Source organism: Mastigoproctus giganteus, chromosome 11 (genome assembly GCF_048544385.1).
Source record: "Mastigoproctus giganteus isolate SK-2022 chromosome 11, ASM4854438v1, whole genome shotgun sequence".
NCBI lineage: Eukaryota > Metazoa > Arthropoda > Arachnida > Uropygi > Thelyphonidae > Mastigoproctus > Mastigoproctus giganteus.
Window position 1 is genome coordinate 134,210,442 of NC_143585.1, and position 22,219 is coordinate 134,232,660.

At 37.0% G+C, this 22,219-nt stretch overlaps 1 protein-coding gene across 7 annotated transcripts in view; it reads left to right on the forward strand.

Moving 5' to 3' along the window:
- kn (EBF transcription factor knot) overlaps window positions 1–22,219 on the forward strand; it is a 356,137-nt gene that overhangs the window by 38,262 nt on the left and 295,656 nt on the right. For 5 of the 7 annotated variants that reach the window (XM_090385236.1, XM_090385237.1, XM_090385239.1 and 2 more), the window contains exons 3-5: window positions 3,994–4,057; window positions 13,867–13,977; window positions 21,930–21,985. In XM_090385236.1, the coding sequence (XP_090241362.1) occupies window positions 3,994–4,057; window positions 13,867–13,977; window positions 21,930–21,985 (231 nt within the window). The remainder of the gene's footprint in view (window positions 1–3,993; window positions 4,058–13,866; window positions 13,978–21,929; window positions 21,986–22,219) is intronic. The other 2 variants (XM_090385241.1, XM_090385243.1) reach the window with 1 other exon arrangement.

The window sequence follows — 22,219 nt, forward strand, 5'->3', positions numbered from 1 at the left end:
GTGACCACCAAATACGGAGGATGCGGAAAGGTCAGGGAATGACCACCGCATATCCCCGGAGCAATATGGCCTTAGTTGCTAATGCTCCTAAAAACTAAATAAACAACAAACCATGTTTGATCGTCCACTGCCTCGAGGAGACAGCCAGGTATAGTAGGAGATGGATATAGTCTTTGGCGAGGGCGAACCCTGGTCTGTGCCTGAGCTTACCCGGGAGGGCCCTAAAAGGGAAAAAGAAACTCTGATAAGTAAAATGAGAGATCGGGGGAGGTAGGAGGAAACATATGAATATAAAGAAGGTTGATTATAGGGAGACTGTCCACATAGAAATAGTAAGCCAGAGGGGATAGAAGCGCCCATGTGGAAAGAGCCTTTCCTCCACACAGACGGTGAAGAATACTAAAAGTTTGTAGTGGTAGAGACCACCAGTTGAAATATTTTGGTAGGGAGATTGGATATGGGATTGTTGGATATAAAGTCATAGTGCCAGAGCGCCCTATTTGGGCAGGGATCGCACTGTGGATGCTCAATGGCTCTGTATGCGATCTCACACCGGCCAGACGAGCTGGCGTCAGCAGTTCCCACACCATGCTTCAAGGAGGGAAGAGGCATGAACAGCATGGCAGGGGATTCTTAACAAGTTTCCCCAACTGCAGTGCCGACCGGGTTAGCCGAGTGGGTAAAGTACCTGCCTGGCAACCCAAAGGTCGCGGGTTCGATTCCCGCCTCGGGCTTGGATCAAAGTACTGCAAAAACCTTGGGAGGTGCAATATGGCCACAGAAGCCGATGCGCCAACAACTACCAAATCATATATACCAACTGCAGTCTAATTTGGAGGCCTATCTGAATACGCAAACCACATATATCTGGCCCATCGGGACGGTGGATAGTCCACCTCAGGCGAAGGGAGTCGGGTTTACCACGTGAATCATTCTTAGATTTTCAATCCTTGCAGAACGCAAATCGGCACAACAATGGCCAAAATGTATGATGCGTTTAAAAACCAACAACAGCATTAAGAGTTAAGTCTATGAAGTTGATACTATAATTAATTCCTGCATCATAGAGAACTTTTATAGGATAGTCCTTGGATGTATCAGATTAAATGACCCGCACATGCAGCGTGACTAAAAGCGTACCGAATTTCAGCCTACATTAGCTGCCTGACTGTTCAACTATTGATTACTTGTATTACAGTCGTTGACACAATTGAACAGGGCGTAATGATTATGAGTAGATGATCAATGAACAGGCTGAATTACGATGCCCGAAATACTGTAATTGCCAGCGTATTTTGAATAACGCCGCGGTGTTGATATTAGCCTCGCTTTACTGTTTGATCTTACGAAGAGTCATCAATTCGCAGTTTATCCAGAAAGGCGACACACAGTAAACGCAAGACTTGAAACGAGAGCAGGGTTGCTGCTCGTTCACACACACACACACACACACACACACGACACCCTACCTAGGTTAGAATGGAATGCATCCGGCCAGCTAGCCAGACATATCGGAGGTTATCAGAACGGTTTGCAGATTCCCAGCAGAATTGCTGTACAGAGGTAGCGGCCACCAAATACCCCACTAGGCCGTTTAGTAGAACAGTTTGAGGTCGAGGTTAGGGAATTGCAGATTATATCCCGAAAGGTATCTTGTAGAGGCTGTTACAAGCCGCATCACTCGGTCGCCAGAAGGTTTGTAATGAGCCCGTATAATCATGTATGCTAACTGCCACAGTCCCGCAGGGGTAAAGGCCCGTGCCTTTCGTTCTGGAAGGTCGGCCGAGCATGAGTTAGTGCGGGGGTAGTCAGGTTGATGGCTTGGCAAATAGAATGACATCATTCTTTGGCCATAACAGGTCTGATTGTTGACTTTGTTAGACCAACCGAGTGTCCTCCCTTTGTGGGTGATATCATCGAACTCGGGGAGGGTGAAAAGGTCCGACGCTTGTGACAATAGTGCTGTTGTGGAGTTGGCCATAAAGACGCTGCGGGGCGGGGAGGCGCTGTATCTTATGGCTGGCGAGAATGATGTAATAATATTGCACGTAGCTACTGGAAGGACACCCAGGATTTTTGTGCACTGTGCTACAAGAAGGGAGGATACTTTTAGCGTCTACATCCACGATGTATCCACTTTGATAACCTTCAGGTTTTAGTTTTGTGGAAAGAATTCTACTCGGAATAAAATAGGGTTGCGTAGCTTTCTTAAAAGGGAAAGGGGAGGGATAAAAGAATGGTGTAAGTAGGAAATCATGTAATTGTAAAGCGAAATCTGTGTATGGTCATAATAAATAAATTTGATCTGAATTCAGATGACATTTAACCTCGTCGTTTAATACTACAAAGACTTAAAACTTGGGCTCTGAAGTAGTCAAAGCGGTAAAAAAAAAATACTACAGACAGTGACAGACTTCTAACAGTCTGCTAAAGTGTACCTTATTACTGAAGAGGCTTTTCTTCAGCTTTAGCGTGGTGTCTCAGCCTTTTCAGACTGTATATCGAATTTTTGAAATTGATTAAATGCTTAATACATCATTTTCGTTTGTGGCTGTACTTTTAAGTATAAATGAAATTGGCAAAATAAATTCTCAAGTTATTCAGAGATTCAGATTTATTTTTAGAAGTTAACTTTTCAGTTATCCCATAGAAAGCTTTCTCCAAACTGGAATTGCCCGTCTCATGTTTCGCTTAGCAGTCACCCAACCAGATCATGCGAAAACTCTTTAAAATCCAACGCCTTCCGTGATGATGGGTGCCAGATTTTAGAGAGGTATACCTAGTGGTTGAGCAGTTCTAGAAAGGCACATTTCAATAAATATTAAGCTCAACTTATTTACATCTGTAAAACATTTCTAATGATTGCCCAGAATACGAATTATGGGCTTTTTAATTCTCACAGAACAAACTTACCTTTGAACGTAATATAGGAGTTGAGGAGCAAACTTCAACATACTCAGGAATTAAGACCATAGTCCTTTAACATGATATATTAAATGTGAAAGGTAGAACACTAAGTATAAACTTGGGTTTTATCGGGTTGTTTAGGTATTGCACCCCCTTAATAAATTAACTTTAGCTCTATTACGTCTTTTAAAACTGATTTCGTATACTGCATGGCAGCTCACATCGAACAACTTCTCTTCAAGTGTTTTGTCTTGTGTTTTCACTAGAGACCACTTGCTCTCTAATGAGAGTCCACTTAATCTTGTAACAGGCTGTCATAGAAGTGTCATCTTTTAAACATAATGGCCAATTAACTTTTTGGAGAGGCCTGTTTGAAAACAGTGCAGTACTAGGAAAACTTGGCGTTGGAAAGTTTGTTGTGAGAATTAAGATCATTGGATTATCTAATTAAAATGTGCTGGATTTGAAAGCAATTCGGATTTAAAATGGCCAAATTTATAAAGTTTACTGTATTGGGATATATACGTATGGGGGCAATCAGACGAAGGAACTTTACAGATTCTTGAAACCTCTTTAGGTGTCGACATGACCTATAACTATCTGCTTTTGAACTATAATCCACAAATTCTGCAGTGTTATTGTATACAACGCAGTAATTTCATCTGGTTAGTTGCCTGCCAGAGGAGTATAAGTAGGTCAGTCATAAATTCTTAATTACAACGCAGGAAGTACATGGGTCCTAATATAGATAATTCTAACTGAAAGATCAGACATAACGATTGTACTAAAGATATTATGCATCCGTTGTTCATAAATCAAACGAAACATTAAAAATAAAGCTTAACAAAAGGCTAATGATAAACGTCCAATATTAAGTAAAAGAAGATGCAATTTTCAGCTGATTTCCAGATCTATGAATTAACAATTATTTCATTTATTGCTAAAACTAACTTTTGAGTGCAAAAATTTCAACACCAGAGCCCAAGTTCTAAGTCCAAATCTTAATGTTCACTGTTTTATCATTTTTTTTTTTTTTTTTTCGAGGAAGGTTATTTATTGTAAGATTTTTCTTTCTTTTCCCCTCAGGAAAGTGAAGGTCAAAAAACGAACAATGGGATTCATTATAGACTACAGCTTTTGTACGCCAATGGTGAGTAACCTCTCACTCTATTCTTATTTCATAACTCGCAATTTAAAGAAAATTATATACAATTTTTCGTGTTCTATCTCAGTAAACCTTTGCCATTTTCGTCAGAGCATACTTGGATTTTGTTATTACGGCTATACTGTTTTTATTTAATGCTTCCTCTCGTACTAACTAGAATTGCCCTTCATATAGAGAATTAATTAAATAAATGCGTAGATGCTCAACAGAATTGGGATTTGGAAGTTCCCCTATCAATGAATATCCACACTCGAAAGAAAGAAATCCGCCTGGTGCTCTTTATGCGTCGGGGGAGTTGCATTTTTGTCCGTTAGAAGGAAGGCCCACTGCGCCCTTTAAAAGTTTGACGAAGAGTTCAAAGACTTTCTATTTCACACATTGTCTTGCATACATACATCTTGTTGCAGCCTTTGATATTCAGTGGGTGATATTTCGTTATGAGAAAAACTTTCTTCAAAGTTTACTTCATAGTAAAACCCAAAATCTGACTACAAGCTATGGTCACTGAACTTTTCAACGCACTTTCTGTTCTTGACAATTTTCTTTAAGCTAACTAATCATTTATGAAAGTATTTTAAAACATTGATTCAAAGTCGCACAGATTTTTTTGGGCGCTGTGCGATGCTTGAAGCATGTGGGATTAATTAACGATGCCCTTCACGACAGCAAACAGACGTGATCAACAAATTCTTCAGTCATGAAGGACTCATTATCAGATCCACGGTAAGGTGATAACAAATCGTGAGATTCACGAATGAAGCTGGTTTTGGTAGAGCTCAGTCCATACTTGAGAGAACAGTTAGGTGTTAATAATTTTATCGCTAAGTGGTTTAACGTCTAGCAGTCACAATGACATTTTAAGAATTTCTGAAGGATCCTGAAACATTCATTACAATTTTCTTGCATAGATGGAAGGAAAGAGGATCGAAACAATGGATTATGACCCGGTTCATGATTTAAAGCGGTTTTATGAAACAAATCCTTAATATTTTCCACCTTAGATAATTTAGTCATTAATAAACTAATATTGATTAAAAGAAAAATAAAAATATAATTTTTTTTAATTTATTACTTTATCTTTATCACCCATATTTCCTTTTGATTACACTAGCAATACTTCTCTATAAATTAGCTCCATCCTTTGCTTCCAGGCCAACATTATAGGAAGCTGGCCAACATAATTTCTTACCTTCATTCGTGCACTATGCGGAAGCACAACGCGTGATAGGAAGTGTTAGGTATCCGCTAATGAATTACTTTATTCATTCAACTAAAAAGGGGGATACACTGGATAAAAGACATACCAAGAGAAACAATAACTGGATCCAAGAACACGCCATCGGAAGCATTTATCTACTATGCTCTGTTCACATGCGACACGACTAATCGTGCGTACTTTTGTCACTGCATGCAAAGACAGTAGGTTCGTGGCAGGTGGACCCTGGAGGATATTTAAATATGGTCAATATACCCTAGGTAGCTTCGGTTGTGTTGCTAATGTTTGACGATGACGACTCTATCGGGAACTATAAAATACCCAGTGAAATTTGCTTGGGAGAAAAATCCCTTCACACCATGGGGTTTAATACATTCTCTATCTCTCTCTCAGAAATTGTTCCAAAAAACCAAGATAACGGGGGATAAAAAGGATTCCATTATTTTCATTTTTAAGAAGCATCTGCAATGTCCCAGTGCAAACTATTTGTAAGGATAATGTTCAAGTAAATAACATTCCTCATCTTTCAAATCTTAGTGGAAATCTATCCACAGAAAAAGAAATCTGCAACTGAAGTAATGCAATTAATGCCGAGTTCAGATTCTATCCCGATAGACCCTAAGGATACTCCCAGCTAATTCGATTATACTGTACTTGATATTTGGAACGTTGGACGCGGTTTTCTAATTGCAGTATCATCAGATAAATCATACATAACAGTTTCTCTGCATTCACTTCTTCCCAAACACCAGTCTTCTCATAAAATTTAACGCTGTTAACAAAGTATGACTCTAAAGCACTTGAAAAGTATTAAAACCAGCTGACACTTCACGTACTACAATTAATTAGTCAGTGTTTTGCTATGTAAGCCTCGGATGGAGAGTAAGGGCATCTCATTTCGAATAAAATACGATACATTCTCTTAAATGAGTTTAATTCTTAGTACCCTTGGGAGAAAAAACCGTAGTAATTGTCCTAAACATCACAGATTGAAGTCTCATAGCGCCAAAAATTCCTCAGGTTTGTTTATAATTCTAAAAACAAGAACGGAGTCGTGCAATTTTAATTAATGCAATTCAGTAAATTGTTATTCTTGATTATTCCCTTTGCTTTTATTGGTTTCTCCACTCTAATAAATACAACTGTAAAGCATTAAATTTTCTTGTCATTCATGTTCTTTTGCAATCGGATAGATGGAGTTTTTGAGGAAAACATTCCTGAGATAACCAAATAGGAGGACTATAACAGTGAGGAACATTATGCAATAACTTTCTCTCTATAACTACTTGTTCTGTTTTGCACCGGAAGTGCACTGATGCATTTAATCTTAAGGACGTTTTGTTATGAAAAATAATTTCTTAGTTGTTAACTGTTTCGTAGAAGAAGAACCGTTTAAGGTCTGCAGAAATCTACGAAACCATGCGCGTTGCAATTCAAGAAAGATGGATCTAGAGAATGTCCTATAGGTGTTGTAATCATGACAACCTATTCTTTAGAGTAAATTTTATTTATTTTCTCCCTCTTTATGCAAAAACTCGGCTGTTTTATTCTGTTGAAAGAATTGCCACGTGTCTTCATTGAATTTGGCCACTAGTTTATTAGCGAGAGCAGCCTGACAAGAGCGTTTTAATTTCAAAAAAATTCGTCGTGCAATCTGAAATATAAACAAGTTTCATTCCACCCTGCAACCTTCCTTATGTAGCTTCGCATTTCAGGACTTTCCCTTTGGTTGGTTGGTTGTACGCGCCCGAATATTTAAACAGAGCATGGAACATAACCGGTTCTAAAACTAATTGAATAACGAGATTAAGTTAGAAAGAGCTGCTAACTTGTAAATGTCATGTTAGTATGGCATGCTTCCGCCGAGGGCCCCGCTTTAACACTTTTTTCATATTGTGTAACATCTCAAAGATTCATGAGCACAAAGAACGCAAGAGAGTATTTAACAGAAATGGAGCTGGGAAAAGCATTTCAAGTAAAAGCATACAATATTTAGTTTTATCCTCTGTAATTTCGTCCTGTTTTGAGGGTTGCCATTATCGTCTACAAATCGGGCCAAATCTTGTTTACGATATCGGAGTGGCTTACAGCTACAATAATTTCAAACTTGTAATAAAATCCTGCCGTTTGTAATGGATAACTTCTCTCTCTTTCCTCCTGAAATAGGATAACTAATGACGTGTTCGAAGGGATCTTTCAAGTGACTTACACCCGCGGAATTTCTGCGCGTACAGCATATCCGACAACTAACGTACTGTCTTACCACAAGTATATAACGAGCAATGAAAGTTCATGGCGATGGCCTTCGTCTATTTTTCTGTTATTAATGCTGTTGCCTCTTTATTTGAAACAGATGGATAACGTGGCAAAATCACATCTACATCACTCAAAATTTCTTCTACTCAATACTGCACGCATCTGACCTTAAGAAACAGCGTCGTATTAATTTCTTACGTTTACATATTCCCTGTACTCTCAAAAGGATTCAGACGACTATGATAGCCACCCTGGCTTTCTGGGAATGCTAATGGCCAATTTAGGATAGTTTGCAGCTAATATTTTTGTCCTCGCTTTCAAAGCAATTGTAAGCTGGATTGTTACAAACATATTGGATGGAACTGGAATCAGGACTGTTTTAGACATGCAATTCTACAAGGTGTTGACAAACTTAGCTTGGTGGTTAAAAAATCAAACTTAGCTAGATTGTCCTGTTATACACCGGTTCCACTACCTTAGGATGCCAAAATGTAGGCTAGATTCTTTTCCTTCAATCTAAATTTCACCAACAAAATCATGAGAAGCAACTCCACACTCCATTGCGGACAGTTCACTCCAGCAATTAGCATTTTCCACATGCAGCTGAAACGTCTGATCTAAATGTGTAGCACAGACCCACCTTGGACCTCTTTATAAAGTCCGAGACAACCAGTAAGGATGTGAGGTCGATCTCTACCATAGTGCCCCGTATGCAACTCCCCGTGAGATAGCAAATATCCTTATGGTCACACTTGTGGGCACTTGGGCTGTTGCATCAATGTTTTATAATCTATTTCCAAAGACAACTATCGAGAAGAGAAACCACTAACTTCATCAATAACCATCAATCCGATAACGCTCCGGTACTACAGTTATTAAATGCAAATTCTTGTGTTTATTAAGTGAATCCTGTGTTATTATATGCGTGTTGTTGCAATATGTAATGGAAAATGAAAATACATATAAAATTTCCGATAGGAACGTTATAATTATGCTTCACTAATCAGTGTCGTTTTGAAGTTCACGTTACACCGACAGCGAAGTATAAATTTCACTTCCTGTTACATTTCCGTTCTGCATTTAATGTTTCCCAAGTGGTAGTGCTAGTTTTAGAACTGCTTATCCAGAGGGAAGTAAAGCTGTTTCGATCAAGATTATCCACACTTCCTGTTTTCTCGTAATATCTCATCGGTAGACGCCTCTGATATTTTGAAATCTAAGATGATTCCCTTAAAATGTCAGCGTTAAAAATGTGACGCGTGAGGTTGATTATTCTTGAATAAGTTCAATTCATTTCCTGTCTTATGTTATGATGTTCTAGCTGTGCACAATATTTTTACAATTTTACAGAATATAGACTTCTCCAGAGCATAAAGGATGCCTTTTCGAATGTATCGAAAGAATGTTTTGATCGTATAACCGAAAATATATCAGATTGATAGTAGAATTAATCCAAGTCGATTTCCACACATTACTTCAGCAATCGCCTGCAAGAGTTTTTAATATGAAGTTCAGCTTTTTAGTTCCAACGTTTCCCCAAAAGGACAGTTCCAGTATCCTTACTGATATGTCACATGCATTATCAAAACAAACTTTATCTCGACAGCGAGGCAAGGGATTTTTATTCAGCCGCACTTTATTACTGACGAAAAACATCGAATGAAGAAATCTGCCCCCCCCCCTTTCCGTGTTTGCTATCTATATAATAATTTGCTTATGTTCCTGCTCCCAGAACACTCATTGAACTTGAATAACTCAAAGACAGAACAAACGTTTGACCTGATTCCTTTTGTAATAGCTTTTATTTAGCAGTAAAATTGAGAAAAAAATTTCCAAAAAATGTTTCGACCGATTTTCAAATCTCAAGAATTGATTCGGCTCCCAGTGTTAAACTAACTTGCAGTTTACTTTGAAGAAAAAATAATTTCTTATCATTTGTTATCACAATCAACAAATCAACAGGTTTAGATTTCGAATTCTCTGAGAGGAAATTTATTGGAGCCATTTCAAGAGGAAATGTAGTTTCTTTTTGGAGCTTGGCGTTTCTCATACCGAAACGCAGATTTCAGAGACAAACATAATGGACATCGTGGATTGAATAATTCAAACGGCACAAACCCTACTAATTGCATTTTTCAAAGTTTAAATACAGTCCTCTGTTTGGATGTTTATAAACCATTAAAACTAGGCGTGATGTAGCCGAGCGATCAATACCGAGAGGAATAGCAGTACACACGATTGAGTTGGCCGTATTTTGAGCTGTCGTAACTCTAAATATGGTAAAATTCTTGTAGTATCTAGTTAGCTGTAGTATTAACCTCAAATGATACAAGAAAGAACTACACAGTTCATCCATTCGTATCCTCCAAGAATTTTTCTAGTTATTCCTTGAATTTATTCAACCCATCCACTTCAATAACTTAGGTCCTTGGCTATTCTGGGGTTATTCATATTAGAATAGGAAGGACACGCTTTAAAATGTATTGTTAGGAAAGGATCCCTAATTCCTACAAGTACTTGTCTAGTTTTCCACGCTAGATCTGCTCACGAAGATTGAGATATCAGTTTCTTCCGCTTATTAGTTATGGTCATTGGGATCGGCTTCTATGCATTAATGTAAAGGCCACCATCTAGAAGTCGAATTATCGGATTTTACTATCCACTAGCTGGAAAATATGCTTTATGGACTTAATGAAGAACTTCACATCGTGGTACTTCTTTCGAGATGGTGAAATAAGGTTAAAGGCATCTTACTGGTGCTTAACAGTAAGATTGCCTTTGTTTCAACACGCTGCATCTTATGTTAAAATAATTCTTTAGAATTTAAATGAATTGAGAATTGTTGTCATTTGCCGCGAAAGAATAAGACCTGTTTTCTTATCATTTATTATTTAACTGTATGTGAGAAAGTGCAAATGTGGTGGTCTGTGGCTGCTACATGGTCGAATGTATTGTTTTTTTTAAAGATCTTCTGTAGGGTATTACTAGCAGCATTTGTTCTGTATTCCTCAGTCAAGTTTAGGATTTTAATAGAACAGATTTTATTATTTGCTGATAGATGCATAGTAATGGCCCTGTTATAAATGGGCTATTTATTTACCAGGCCACTGATTGGGCCAGATAAATGCACAATATCAGATCGTTGACTACTCATTAATTGGTGGTTGATTGCAAATCATCAGGCTCTCTTTGGTGATCGGAATTTAATTCAAAGGGGCAATATATGTTCCTCAATGATCGAATTCTTTCCGTAAATCTTTCAGGAGGTCGAAAATTTTCTTTCTGCCTTCAACTGTTTACATCTGATTCGGTCGAGTGGAGGGAGCTATTGGTCCAGTCTCTGAAAAGGTGTTCAGTCATATACTTCCTGATATTTATGTTGGTGGTAATCCTTTTTTTGAATGTTTTAGTTTTTGAACAATGTTCTAGTTCCTCCCTTTGTGATTTAATGAAAATGGCTCTCTCCTTCTGAGGAGGGTACCCGTTCTTTGCGCTTTCCTTACGCTTTTTCATTATACTTTTATTTGTGGAGTGAACCATTCTTTTGCGCTATCTAGTATTTTGATTTTTCCACTCCTGTTGTTCCTTCTTCCCTTTCTGCTTACAGCTCTTGGGCGATCATTGTTAAAGCCTCCTTTATGGGCTTTTCTTACAGATAATTCCAATTAGACAGAAGCCTAAGGATGATTTCCGGATATATATTTTACCGAGAAAAGATAGCCGCTTTGCTATACGAAATCCGTACATAACCACAATATTTTGGAGGTAAAGAAGCAATTCTTAATACCTATTCTGGTTTCCATCAGTTATCGTACTATTGCCATTTCTGTGACCACAGTTAGTTGCAGATCAATCCACACTTTTGCTGGAGGGAAAAAAAAATAACACTACCTCAAAAAGTGCGTGGGGACTTTTTCTATATTCTCTTCCAATCATGGCAGCACTTATTACTAAGACATGGAGCGAAGGAGTTTGAAGTTATTAGTCCCTAAATCGAAGTTGAGGCAACTTCTTGAGTGTCACCAATTTGTAATTAATGATAACCTTCTAGGTAGGTCTCGTGTAACGTTATTATCCTTACAGTGGTGATAAATGAACGCATCATTTTGACAGTCTCAGTTCGACCATCTTCGGACTTTACACCCTTATATTTTGGACCGGCGTAGTGGAGGCAGAAGAATACTAACACCGTCAGTTGACTAGTCCAGAAAACAGCTACTAAAATCAGTCATTTTATTTTTTGCTCTTTGAATGCAGTTTGAAATTAAAATTCGAAATACTAAGAGAGAGAGAAAACGCTCCATAATTTAGAAATAAGAATCGTCAACGCATTTGTAGGAAGAATTGATTATGTGATATTTTTATTATTCGAAATCAAGCTTATTTGCACGTTAAATTTCTTTTCCAATTTATCGCGAGCGTGGCAGTAAGCCCTCTATTGAATAGCTTGCGCTTCTGCATGGAGGAAAGGCGGTACCATGCCGATATTAAAAGGAATGCGCGAGTTAAAACTGGGACACTTTTCAACAAGTGATATTTGTCTTCTTGATGATATTTAAATGCGTGGGAGAGACACGGAAACATCTTTCAAGGCTTCGTATTCGCAATTCAATAAATGCAAAAACTCGAATTCGGTTACATAACTCAGTATCGAGTCAAGTATTGCAGTTAAAATATTGTTTACCCAGATAAAATCGAAATTGATTCTAAAGGAATGACATAAATAAGATCCTTGCAGAAAACTCCTGGATCCAGCAATAACGGCGTCGTTCTATTCACTCTTGAAAGGCGAATTTTTTTTTTAGTAATGTCTCTAGCATTGGAATAACGGCAAAAGTGAATGTACTGATATTTTATCTAATGCATTTTGTGGCGGAGTGACACACACATAAACAGATATTCCTGTCGCGTTCTTTGGAAATATTAACTTGTGGAGACCTTGTAGAATGCAAAACCTGCAACTCAGTCATCCTGTCTTTACGTTTTAAAGTTTTTCTGGATGAAAAATCTTAAAACTTTAACGATTGTTTCTTAATTTTCAACTCCAGTATATTAAGAGTACTAATTTAAATAACCGTCTCTTTATTCTGATGAACACGAGGGAACCAACTGTCTAGAAATATTGTCGCTAGGCGTACAGACATTTTGTTAATTTTGCTGAATCCCATTTTAAGGGCTCAAATAATCCGTACTGTGATTGTCATGATGAGCAGCTGATGCAAACATTGTGGGAGGTTATAGAGATAGAACAAACCTAGGGGGTCTGTAACATTTATTCTTGTGGAAATAATGGCCAAAATCTGACCGTGGCTAGCCGTAAACTCTCCTTTTATGGGTCACCGCTCTACGGCAGGTCACCATCTCCAAACTAGAGGATTAGTTGAATGACCACTCCAGTTTCTACACGCACACACACATCTGTGGTCATCTTCCTACTCGCTGACCACTTCATGCCGGCTATGAATGTGTGAGTGAGGTGTGCGGGGGTGGAAGAGGGTAGCCTTACATGCCATCCGTTTTGCTCGTTAACTGCCTTTTTATGCCGCTCTAGCTGGACCAGATGGTCAGCGCTTCGCTAAGACCCCTTGTCCGGGAAGAAGAGGGCTTAATGTCACCTACCTTAATGAACCAAGCAAGCTTTGTCCTCCTCGCCGATTAGACATGGTAGACATCGAGGAAATGTTTCTTTGAGCCCCCTCTGTTCAGCATATTGGAGAGGGGGGAAAAGCAATAACACATTGGATGCGTTACTGACATCAATTCCCCAGAAAACTAATTGCCTCCTACGAAATACAGAGTAGTATCCCTGCAATAAGAACATCGAACGAACGGTAATGGTGCTATATCGACGAATATTCCACAGATATATTTGAAAACAGCTTCAAGAAAATTGACTTCGTTCACATGTTGTAAATTGTTATTGATCCCACGTATAATTTTAAGAACATCGATTATTGCAGAAATATAATTTAATGGAAAACAATAAGATTAATATATTTTAGGAGGCTTTTTCTTCTGCCCCAAATAATGAAATCAAACTTTTCTTAATTCTTCGTTCAGGGACTTCCCCCAAAGTAAATCATAATGAATTTCATTTTCGAGATTCGTACGTGTGGAAAAATAAGTCCAAGTTCATTTTCTAAAATGACTTAATGTACCTATAAAACTCCTGACACATCCTGTCATTGAGTATTTAACCTAGCATTAATTCAGTTAGGTGGACTGTGCGTCCACATGAAATAGGCAATCACACAACCAGTTACTGTTATCTAACTCGCGCACTAGTTTTCATATCCTTAAAAACAGGTACCTCTTCTTTCAGATCGTACCACTGCGTCAGCATCTTCCCCTTACTCAGTCAACGTACTTCATAGTAAGTGGAGAGATCTTCAAGCCCGGATTGAACGTCTTCCAGAAATTCTTGAAATTCATGGTGAGTCGGTGCTCCACACTTAATGAAATTTATACGGGGAACTACTGTAATCATAACTTGGGTGGATTTGATCGATTTTTACGTACAAGTTTTGTTGGTGCAATACGCAGCGAACGAGCGCGCGTACAAACAAACAAAAAATCTCGTATTCATGTACCTATCAGATAATTACAACTTGATTTTAGCCGCAACTAATTTTTATCTTACTATTGTTCTTGTCCTGTTGGTTGATAACTACCCAGTTAATCTTTCATTTGAATGGTAGTCATTTCTTTCGTACGGTTGAATTTAACAATCGTGGAGGTAGGTCAATGCACTCATCGAAATCAACCTAAAAGGGTTCAAATTGTATAAGTTCTTTGAAGCGTGAATTGATGACATAGACTATTCTATCCAATATGGCTGACCACGGTCTAGTGAGAAAGAGTATTCATTAAAAGTTATATCAGAAATGTTTGTGGAAAAGGTCTGAGTTTGAATCCCTTCAACACAGGATTTTTTAAACTCGATGGCCAGGTTAAACGATCTCAGGAGCGGATGCACCCACATTCTCCCCTGGAAACGTTGTGATTTCCATACATCAAACAGATAATAGAATATACGATATTACATAGTACTCAGCCGATTTTTCATAGGCTTCTTGCATGTCTCTTTTAGAGATAGCTTTGAGTGCAGATTTTTTCTCCCTCCTCTTTCTCTGGTAATACAGCTTGCCAGAAAAAATATTTTCAATTTCATTTATAGAAAAAAAGTCCGTTAGTCAGCCAAACCCTTCTCAAATTTATATCTTGAATTTTCTTAGATGGATTGAGGATGCATTAGGATTGAGCTTAGTACTGCACTGATTTTAAGATGTCATAGTGAATTTATGATTGTCAAATTTATTGTTTTGTTTATTTCGGAATATTTTTACATTTTACAAATATAAAAATATTTTTTTAAATTAGAAACCCACAGAACTTCAGCAGACAAATAAGGATAAATTGTTTAGCGATGTATTAGATTGGTAGTTTACAGGACATTAACAACACCCTGATATCATTCAGCAATGATTATTACAAAGGTTGTTTATTCATTTCTGTAGTTATTACAAGTCCTGGGGTGATTGTGCAGTTGGATATGATGTTAGCAGTGTAAACAGGCAGACTGCTAAGACAGCTCATGGGGTTTTTTCAATAATAATATACAGGAATTTTTCCAGCAGGAATAAGAAGCTGAATATCCCATTAAGGTAGTTCATCAGGCCCTACCTTGAGTACTGCATACCACTCTGGAGACTTCATTTTAGGAAATATGTGGATCTGTTGGAACGGGTGCAGGGAAGGACAAAGAGATTACTGAGAGGAACAAAATGTTACTCATACTTAAGTCTTCAGTTTTGCAAACAACAGCGCCTCGTGACTAGGCACTTGCTAGAAGGTCTGATTAAGGTGTTTCGGGTTTTGAATGGCTTGAGTAACCTTGATGATAACGGAATTCTTCCTTTTGCCCAGACTACACACACATATACATGAGAGGCATAAATTCGAATTGAGATTGCAGGATAGATGTCCTGAAATTTGCATTGGGTTGATTGTTGGAACCAACTCCCTTCTTGTGTTGGCAAGGTGGGTAGTTTGAATAAATTCAAGGAAGAACTAAACAACCTGTTAAGAAGAGATGGACAAGTGGAATGGGAAGTGGTGTTTTTTTTTTTTTTTTGCCGATGTAATAAATCATGAATATTTATAGAAAGTCCATAGGGAAGAAAAGTTCCATATAGGGTAAAAAATAATGTCCCCATCCGCGGAGAAATGTGGAGAGCTAGTGGTGCTATGGGTGGGGGTTGCTGAGAATATGTATAAGAAGTACTGAGTTGTTCGGTAAGCTATATTGCGGTTCCTGGAGACGTATATTGTTAACTGGTAGCGCTAACGTCTTAAGTATTTAAATAAACATTTATTGTTGTAGTAGGGAGGTACCGGGTATGACCTGCAATATTAGCCAATATGCCGCTCAAGTCAGAGGTTAACAATTGGAAGATATTATAAACATAAAAGCACTCACCTTTGTAGGGTTTAGAACCTATTTATTACTAATATACTCTGTTTGAAGTATTTATTTCTAGCAATTTGACCAGGATTACGTGTGCGGAAACTTTAGATTGCCAAAAATAAATTTAGCATAAATAACAGGGTTACATTAATATGGGGTGAAGTCTGTGGATGATAATAGGACTGACTGGTGAATTCCAATTTTGGTACACAAGTCCAGTATCTGACTGACTTTAGAATTAGTTTTAGAATGTATTTCCTATATTGAGCACATTTACAAAATTTGAGCATATCGTATCACCATCAAAATGAAGGGTCTCGAGCAACATAGCCGCTGGAGTAAATGTGCACCAACTTGAACACGGTCTGGGATCATTGAATGAAGCTTGGCCCAAAGTTAGGATTGTGGGATCCTCTGTCGTATGTTTCAGAACTCAGGATTATCATCTAGTTGCCGCAAACCAATTATAGTTCCTCTTATTCAAGAGGATATAAGAGAGCAGGTATAATATGAGGGGCGTGTGCAACTTGGGACAGAATCCATGTTTGAATATCGGTCATTTAAGAAGTCCGCGTTCTATGTATATGGCAGAGAACCGATATACGTTAGAATTTAGATGCGTAACTAAAAATAATGCAAATTTTTCATATGAACATGTTACAGTTAACTCCCAAACCCCAGGGTTTCGATCTAGCGTTGTTATTGTAGGATTTTAAGAGCATTGACGACTAAGGCCATATTGCTCCATGTATACTGTAAATTGCGTGTTCTCAGGTCGATTTTTTATTTGCTGGACGAAAAACCCGAATTTCCGTAGAAAAAATCGTGCTATCCTAGCTTGACACCGACTAACTCTGCCACGTTGTGAAAAAGGCCCATGAAAATTCCTCACATCATCGACGGGAATCGAACTCGGATCTTTTCCACCCGGTGTGGGGAGGTCGGTGGTTCAATAAACCAAGATTTCTTGGTTTATTGAACAACTTAAATTCAATCTTTCTAAACGGTAGGCATGTCTTTTTTCTCAGACAATAGTCTACTGCCCCCACGCTGATCATCAACAACTAAAATACAATTTTGATTATAATTACTGAAGACTTTTACTCTTTCGCACATCACAAATATTGCTTCCTCTACATGAGAAAACAAACCATTCAATACTTTCAAGAACTCAGTAATGAAATAACACTCTGCTGGACACCAGGACACTCTCGTATTCAGGGAAATGAACCGATCATTTCCCTGAATACGTCTTCGTTTTCTTTTCTGGTTCCCTGCCTTCTGGATTTTAAGAGAATAATCCAAAAAGTTTGAAAGAGCACAGATATGGAAGGAATAGTCTTCTAAAACTCGATCAAATTAACACTGAACCGCTCAAATCACTGTCAAACATATCTTCACTGTTCCAGCTATCCAAATATCAGGTCTAGCGCTTTTCAGATTCTTGTACATCTACAGGGCTCTCTAACACTGAATAATCACCTTCTAGGAAGTGCAAAAAATTTAGCAGAATTCTTGTTTCTTTCTTAGACATATCAAACTTTATGGCTACATTTAATTGACATTCATGAGCTGCCAACAACCCGATTTTTGAGTGAATGGCAGAAAGATACATTTAAGTCTTAGCTGCTCTTGTCGTTAATCTTCGATCATAACAAAACCACCTCCAAAACACATATGGCACACTACAGGCTCCAATACCATTCATGTTTAAGGTCACCAAAAGGCATTTACGGTGTTATTTGGCCTTTGAACACAGTTGTAAAGACATAATAAACACTAGAATCATGTGATAATAGCTGCCACATTGTACATAAAGCAACTAACAATGGCGGAAGCAACCAACCAACGATTTAGAAGGAATTTTCAAAATTGTTTGTTTTGATTTTAAGCGTGCATCAGAAAATCTTTAAATAGAGAAGAGTCATCGTAAGAAATACTATGGAAAGGGTTGATGATATGGGGAAGGAGGGAAAGCCTTTCTAAAAGTACGTTGAGAAATAAATTCAGATTAGAATTATTATCGATATATACAAGAGAAACCTCGAGCATGGACCAAAATCAAAAATGTGGATAATATAATCTGTATGAAAGAAAGAATATTGAAAACGTACTATTTTTTTACCCTGGCTACATGTAGAATTATAACTCTAAAATGGTACTTAAATCTTTGAGAATGAATCAAGTATTTCAGCATACATTAAGATCGAGATAAAGTTCTTTCATTTCTCGTTGGGCTCCGAGTCGAAAAAGAGAAGCAATGAACAAACTGAAGCGTAATTTTGAACAGTATATAATTATTTAAATAGGTAGGTATCTTTCGTTGCAAATAAGGACTGATATTTTCCTATTTATGTAATCTCATAGTGCATTTATGTTCTACATGACGATATTTTTTTGTTTTAATTAATTGCCTCGGGCTGTTTCTTTCGTTTGTTTCTTCTTATCATTTTTGATATTCAAAATTCTGTTTACATTGCAGTGATGTCACAGCTGTACTATATTTCGAAGTATTGCTACTTTTTATTTACCTGCTGGCCATTTAAATATAATCCTGTTTGGTGCGCAAACAGCTTTTAGTGAATATTTTATGATGCAGTTTTAGAAACAGCCGAGACGTTTCAAACGTAACATTATAATTTATTCCTCTTTTTTATAAGTAGGTTTGAAGCTTTTTGTTTTGCTATCTTGATCCTCTTAGAGGACATTAGAAACCTGTTTTTTTATTAGATAGCTTCATCGCCAGGATTATTGTAACGTCACATATACGATGTGAATAACGACAGATTTTCTTTATACGTTTAATAATTGCTTTCTTCCTTCATTCAAAATGGGAATAGTAGATTAATTGAGCTTCGATCTTCAATCGTTTTGTTAAATCTTAATCGGAAGACTAATAAATATGCATTATCTTGAATAATGGTGGTTTTCAGCTACAATATTTCTGCACAAAATACGCGGAGAATGATTCCATTAAAATAAACAAACGCACAAACAAAAAACTCATTACATAAAATTAAAAAAAAAAGGTCTTGGTTTCATTTTATTTAGAGAATTTTAAAAGTGATATAAATACATCACAGCCCAACTTTTAATCTTCAGCCTTAATTAGCAGAAAAGAACTTTCGTTTTTCTTACCTCGAGCGAAAATGATTACGTACTAAATCTGTATCCCAGGGGATTGCTAGGTAAATAAAATTAGGTTTTATTACTTTGCGAAATACTTAAAACAGCAAATAAGCTGTTTCTTGGTTCAGGTCTAAGGTTTGTTTATACTTCCTTTCGCTGTAATTCTGCTTAAATTTGATATGGATAAAGTAAAAAAGAAAAAGAACTTCCGTTTAAAAGCAAAATCACATTTATTTAATGGCCATATCCATTTTTTTTGTTTATATTCAACTTAAATCCAAGTTTTCACTTCTAATCTTTTATTTAAAATATCTAAATTTCTAATATTTGTTTGCGGGTGATAAATAAGGATGTACACTCTTATTTTTATAGTTGTAAGATGCTCCATTTTGATTGACAGAAGATTATCTTGATTATCTTGTTAAATTAGGATATTTGATCATCTTGTTAGGATAGGAGCCTAACGTATGGATCCACTTCATACAATAGGCAATAAAATACATCGTCAGTATTCATTTCGACAAACATTCCTGAAGGTTTTCGCACAAAGACAAAATCCAATCAACTTAATGTAAACAACTGTGCGTAAAAGCATTAGATGGAAATTTGCATAAAGAGACAGAGATTGAATCATTGCTGAAATGGGAAAAAGGGCCGTGTATTTCTGTTTTGGATTTATTTGGGATCTCTTTCTCTTCTGAGAACTGAAAATAATACTAGCGCAGATCCTGTCTGCTTTCATTCTTTACAAAAATATATTTAATAGTTGGAGGTTTTTATTCTTGCGCCTCACTCAAAGTTAAATATAGAAAAATAATAATTTTAACATGTAATAATTAAAAGTAAAATGATTTATTGGAATCCTCATACTGAATTTTAAGATTATACAGATTACAGCATAAAATGGAACATATTTGGACGTGATACAACATATGTTAAGTAGTTTATGGTAAAATTTCTTTGGCATATTATAAAGAATCCCATGGAGACTTCGTCTATACTTGAAACTGCCAGCTGTATTTCCGAATAAATGGACACTTAGAACGGATATCCGAGGATTGATATTAGAACTTGTTGATTGTAAAACCAAAAGGCCATGAACTACTGGAAGGTAAACGTTTGCGTAGAGCAATCGAATTCTGTATTGGACTAGCCAAATTCTGGCCTTCCCTGATAACGCAATGGTTCTTAATTTTTTTCATATTATGGCGGGACACTCTCTTAAACTGAGTTTTTAATAGTAAGAAGAGGCGAACCGGCCACGGACTACAGGTAATTTATGGACATTTATACTCGTATGCAGGCTTCAGTTGCATTGAAGCAAATATTAAACTATTAACAGATGAGTTTCACTTCAGTGATGGGTACGATCATGCCATCTGTGGTTAAGGACGCGATACAGGACAAACCCAATAAGAATTATCTCCTGAATAGATCCAGCATGGGTTGGTGAAGAAGAATTTTGCTCTTGCGAATCAATAAAACCTTTGATACGTTGAACCATGAAAGGCTGTAATATAAACTGGTGAAAATTGTAATTAATTAAAATCCTTTGTTGGATCAGGGGCTGGCTAAAAGATTGGAAACGAAGCATAATCATAATTGGACATTCTTCAGGGTGGATAAACCTGAGAGATCAGTGTTAGCGCCGAAACATATTTTGTACAAATCCGCATTTGGAATATTTTATTCAGATTTGGAAGCCGTATCCCCCATAAAATCGATCTCCATACGAGCGGCTTAGAAGGTGAGGATTGCAAAGCTTGGCAACTAGATATCTTAAAGGGGGAATTATCAAATTATTCACTGTTTTCAGGCCCTGAATCGATCCTGAAAGTCCCACGTGTATATTATAACTGCAAACGTTGCAGTTTATTTTATTCGTGATATTTGTCTATTTATAAAAATGACATTGCAAAGAACAATATAATTTTTTCCATTATACTCTACCTTCGTTTTGATTTATAACTCCCCAACCTACTGTACACCTGTTGTTATTTCTAAACTGAATATCAGAATAAACTAGAAATTATTTAATTTTTAATAGCCGTTCCCTCCATGATACTTATTTATAATTTCGCACAGTTTTTTTCTAAATTACAAATAAGCTCTTCAATAACAGGAATCTTTGTTGCATGAGTGCGCATCGTGGTCTAAAAACCCGATAATTGAAGCGGAATCAGTTCTGACAAATCTGACACCTGTTATCAGAGAAACAAGTAAGAGCAAAAGGTTCTGTCCACTCTTATAATCTTCTTCTCCTACGTTTGCCTTTGCAACTAGCCTTGACGATTCGTAAGCTCTTCTGCCAAATTCGGGCAAGTTCTTTGTACCTTGAGAAAGGCCTATCGATAGCAATTAACCACTGTATCTGATCACAGACAATGCGGATAAATTTACGTGGTCTCGCCAAATACTCAGGAAATACATATCCCTATAATAAGTTCTGAATGATAAAGTCTTGGTTAAAACCGAAGGAAAATTAATTGGTCCCTGGAAAAATATCTGACTAAGAAACTTGAGTTCTAAACGTCCTCACCCCCCGATCATTGCGTTTTTGTTGTCGTGAAAGAAAATGAAAAAAGTCCTGGTTAAAACTGAAGCAGAAAAATCGAAGAAAATCCTGGCAACAGAAAATAAAACACGAAAATTTTAAAGGATTCAGATTAGATTTATTGTAAAGTTTTTAAAAGCATCATACATAAATATGTCAGAGTATATTTTGATATTTGAGTGTTTTTAATTTACTGTAATATTCTTATTGCGTTTATATATTATTGTTCTAATAGGTGTCCGACAAGAGCAAGATCTATATGTTCGACTTATCGACTCTGTTACAAAACAAGTAAGTCTGGATTCTTTCATCTTTAAGGTTTATACTTTAACTTGTTTATGGAGTTTGTCAATAGCCATACCTATTGGGCATGCAGTAATTCACAAATCAGAGAGTACAAAGAGCATGAAAAGACACTGTAATATATTTGAATACTAATTCTACGAGTATAGGCAATGAATTTGAAGTTCTGTATATTGGAATGCTATGAACCGTTAACTTAAGCTCTATGGGTTTCTTATTATT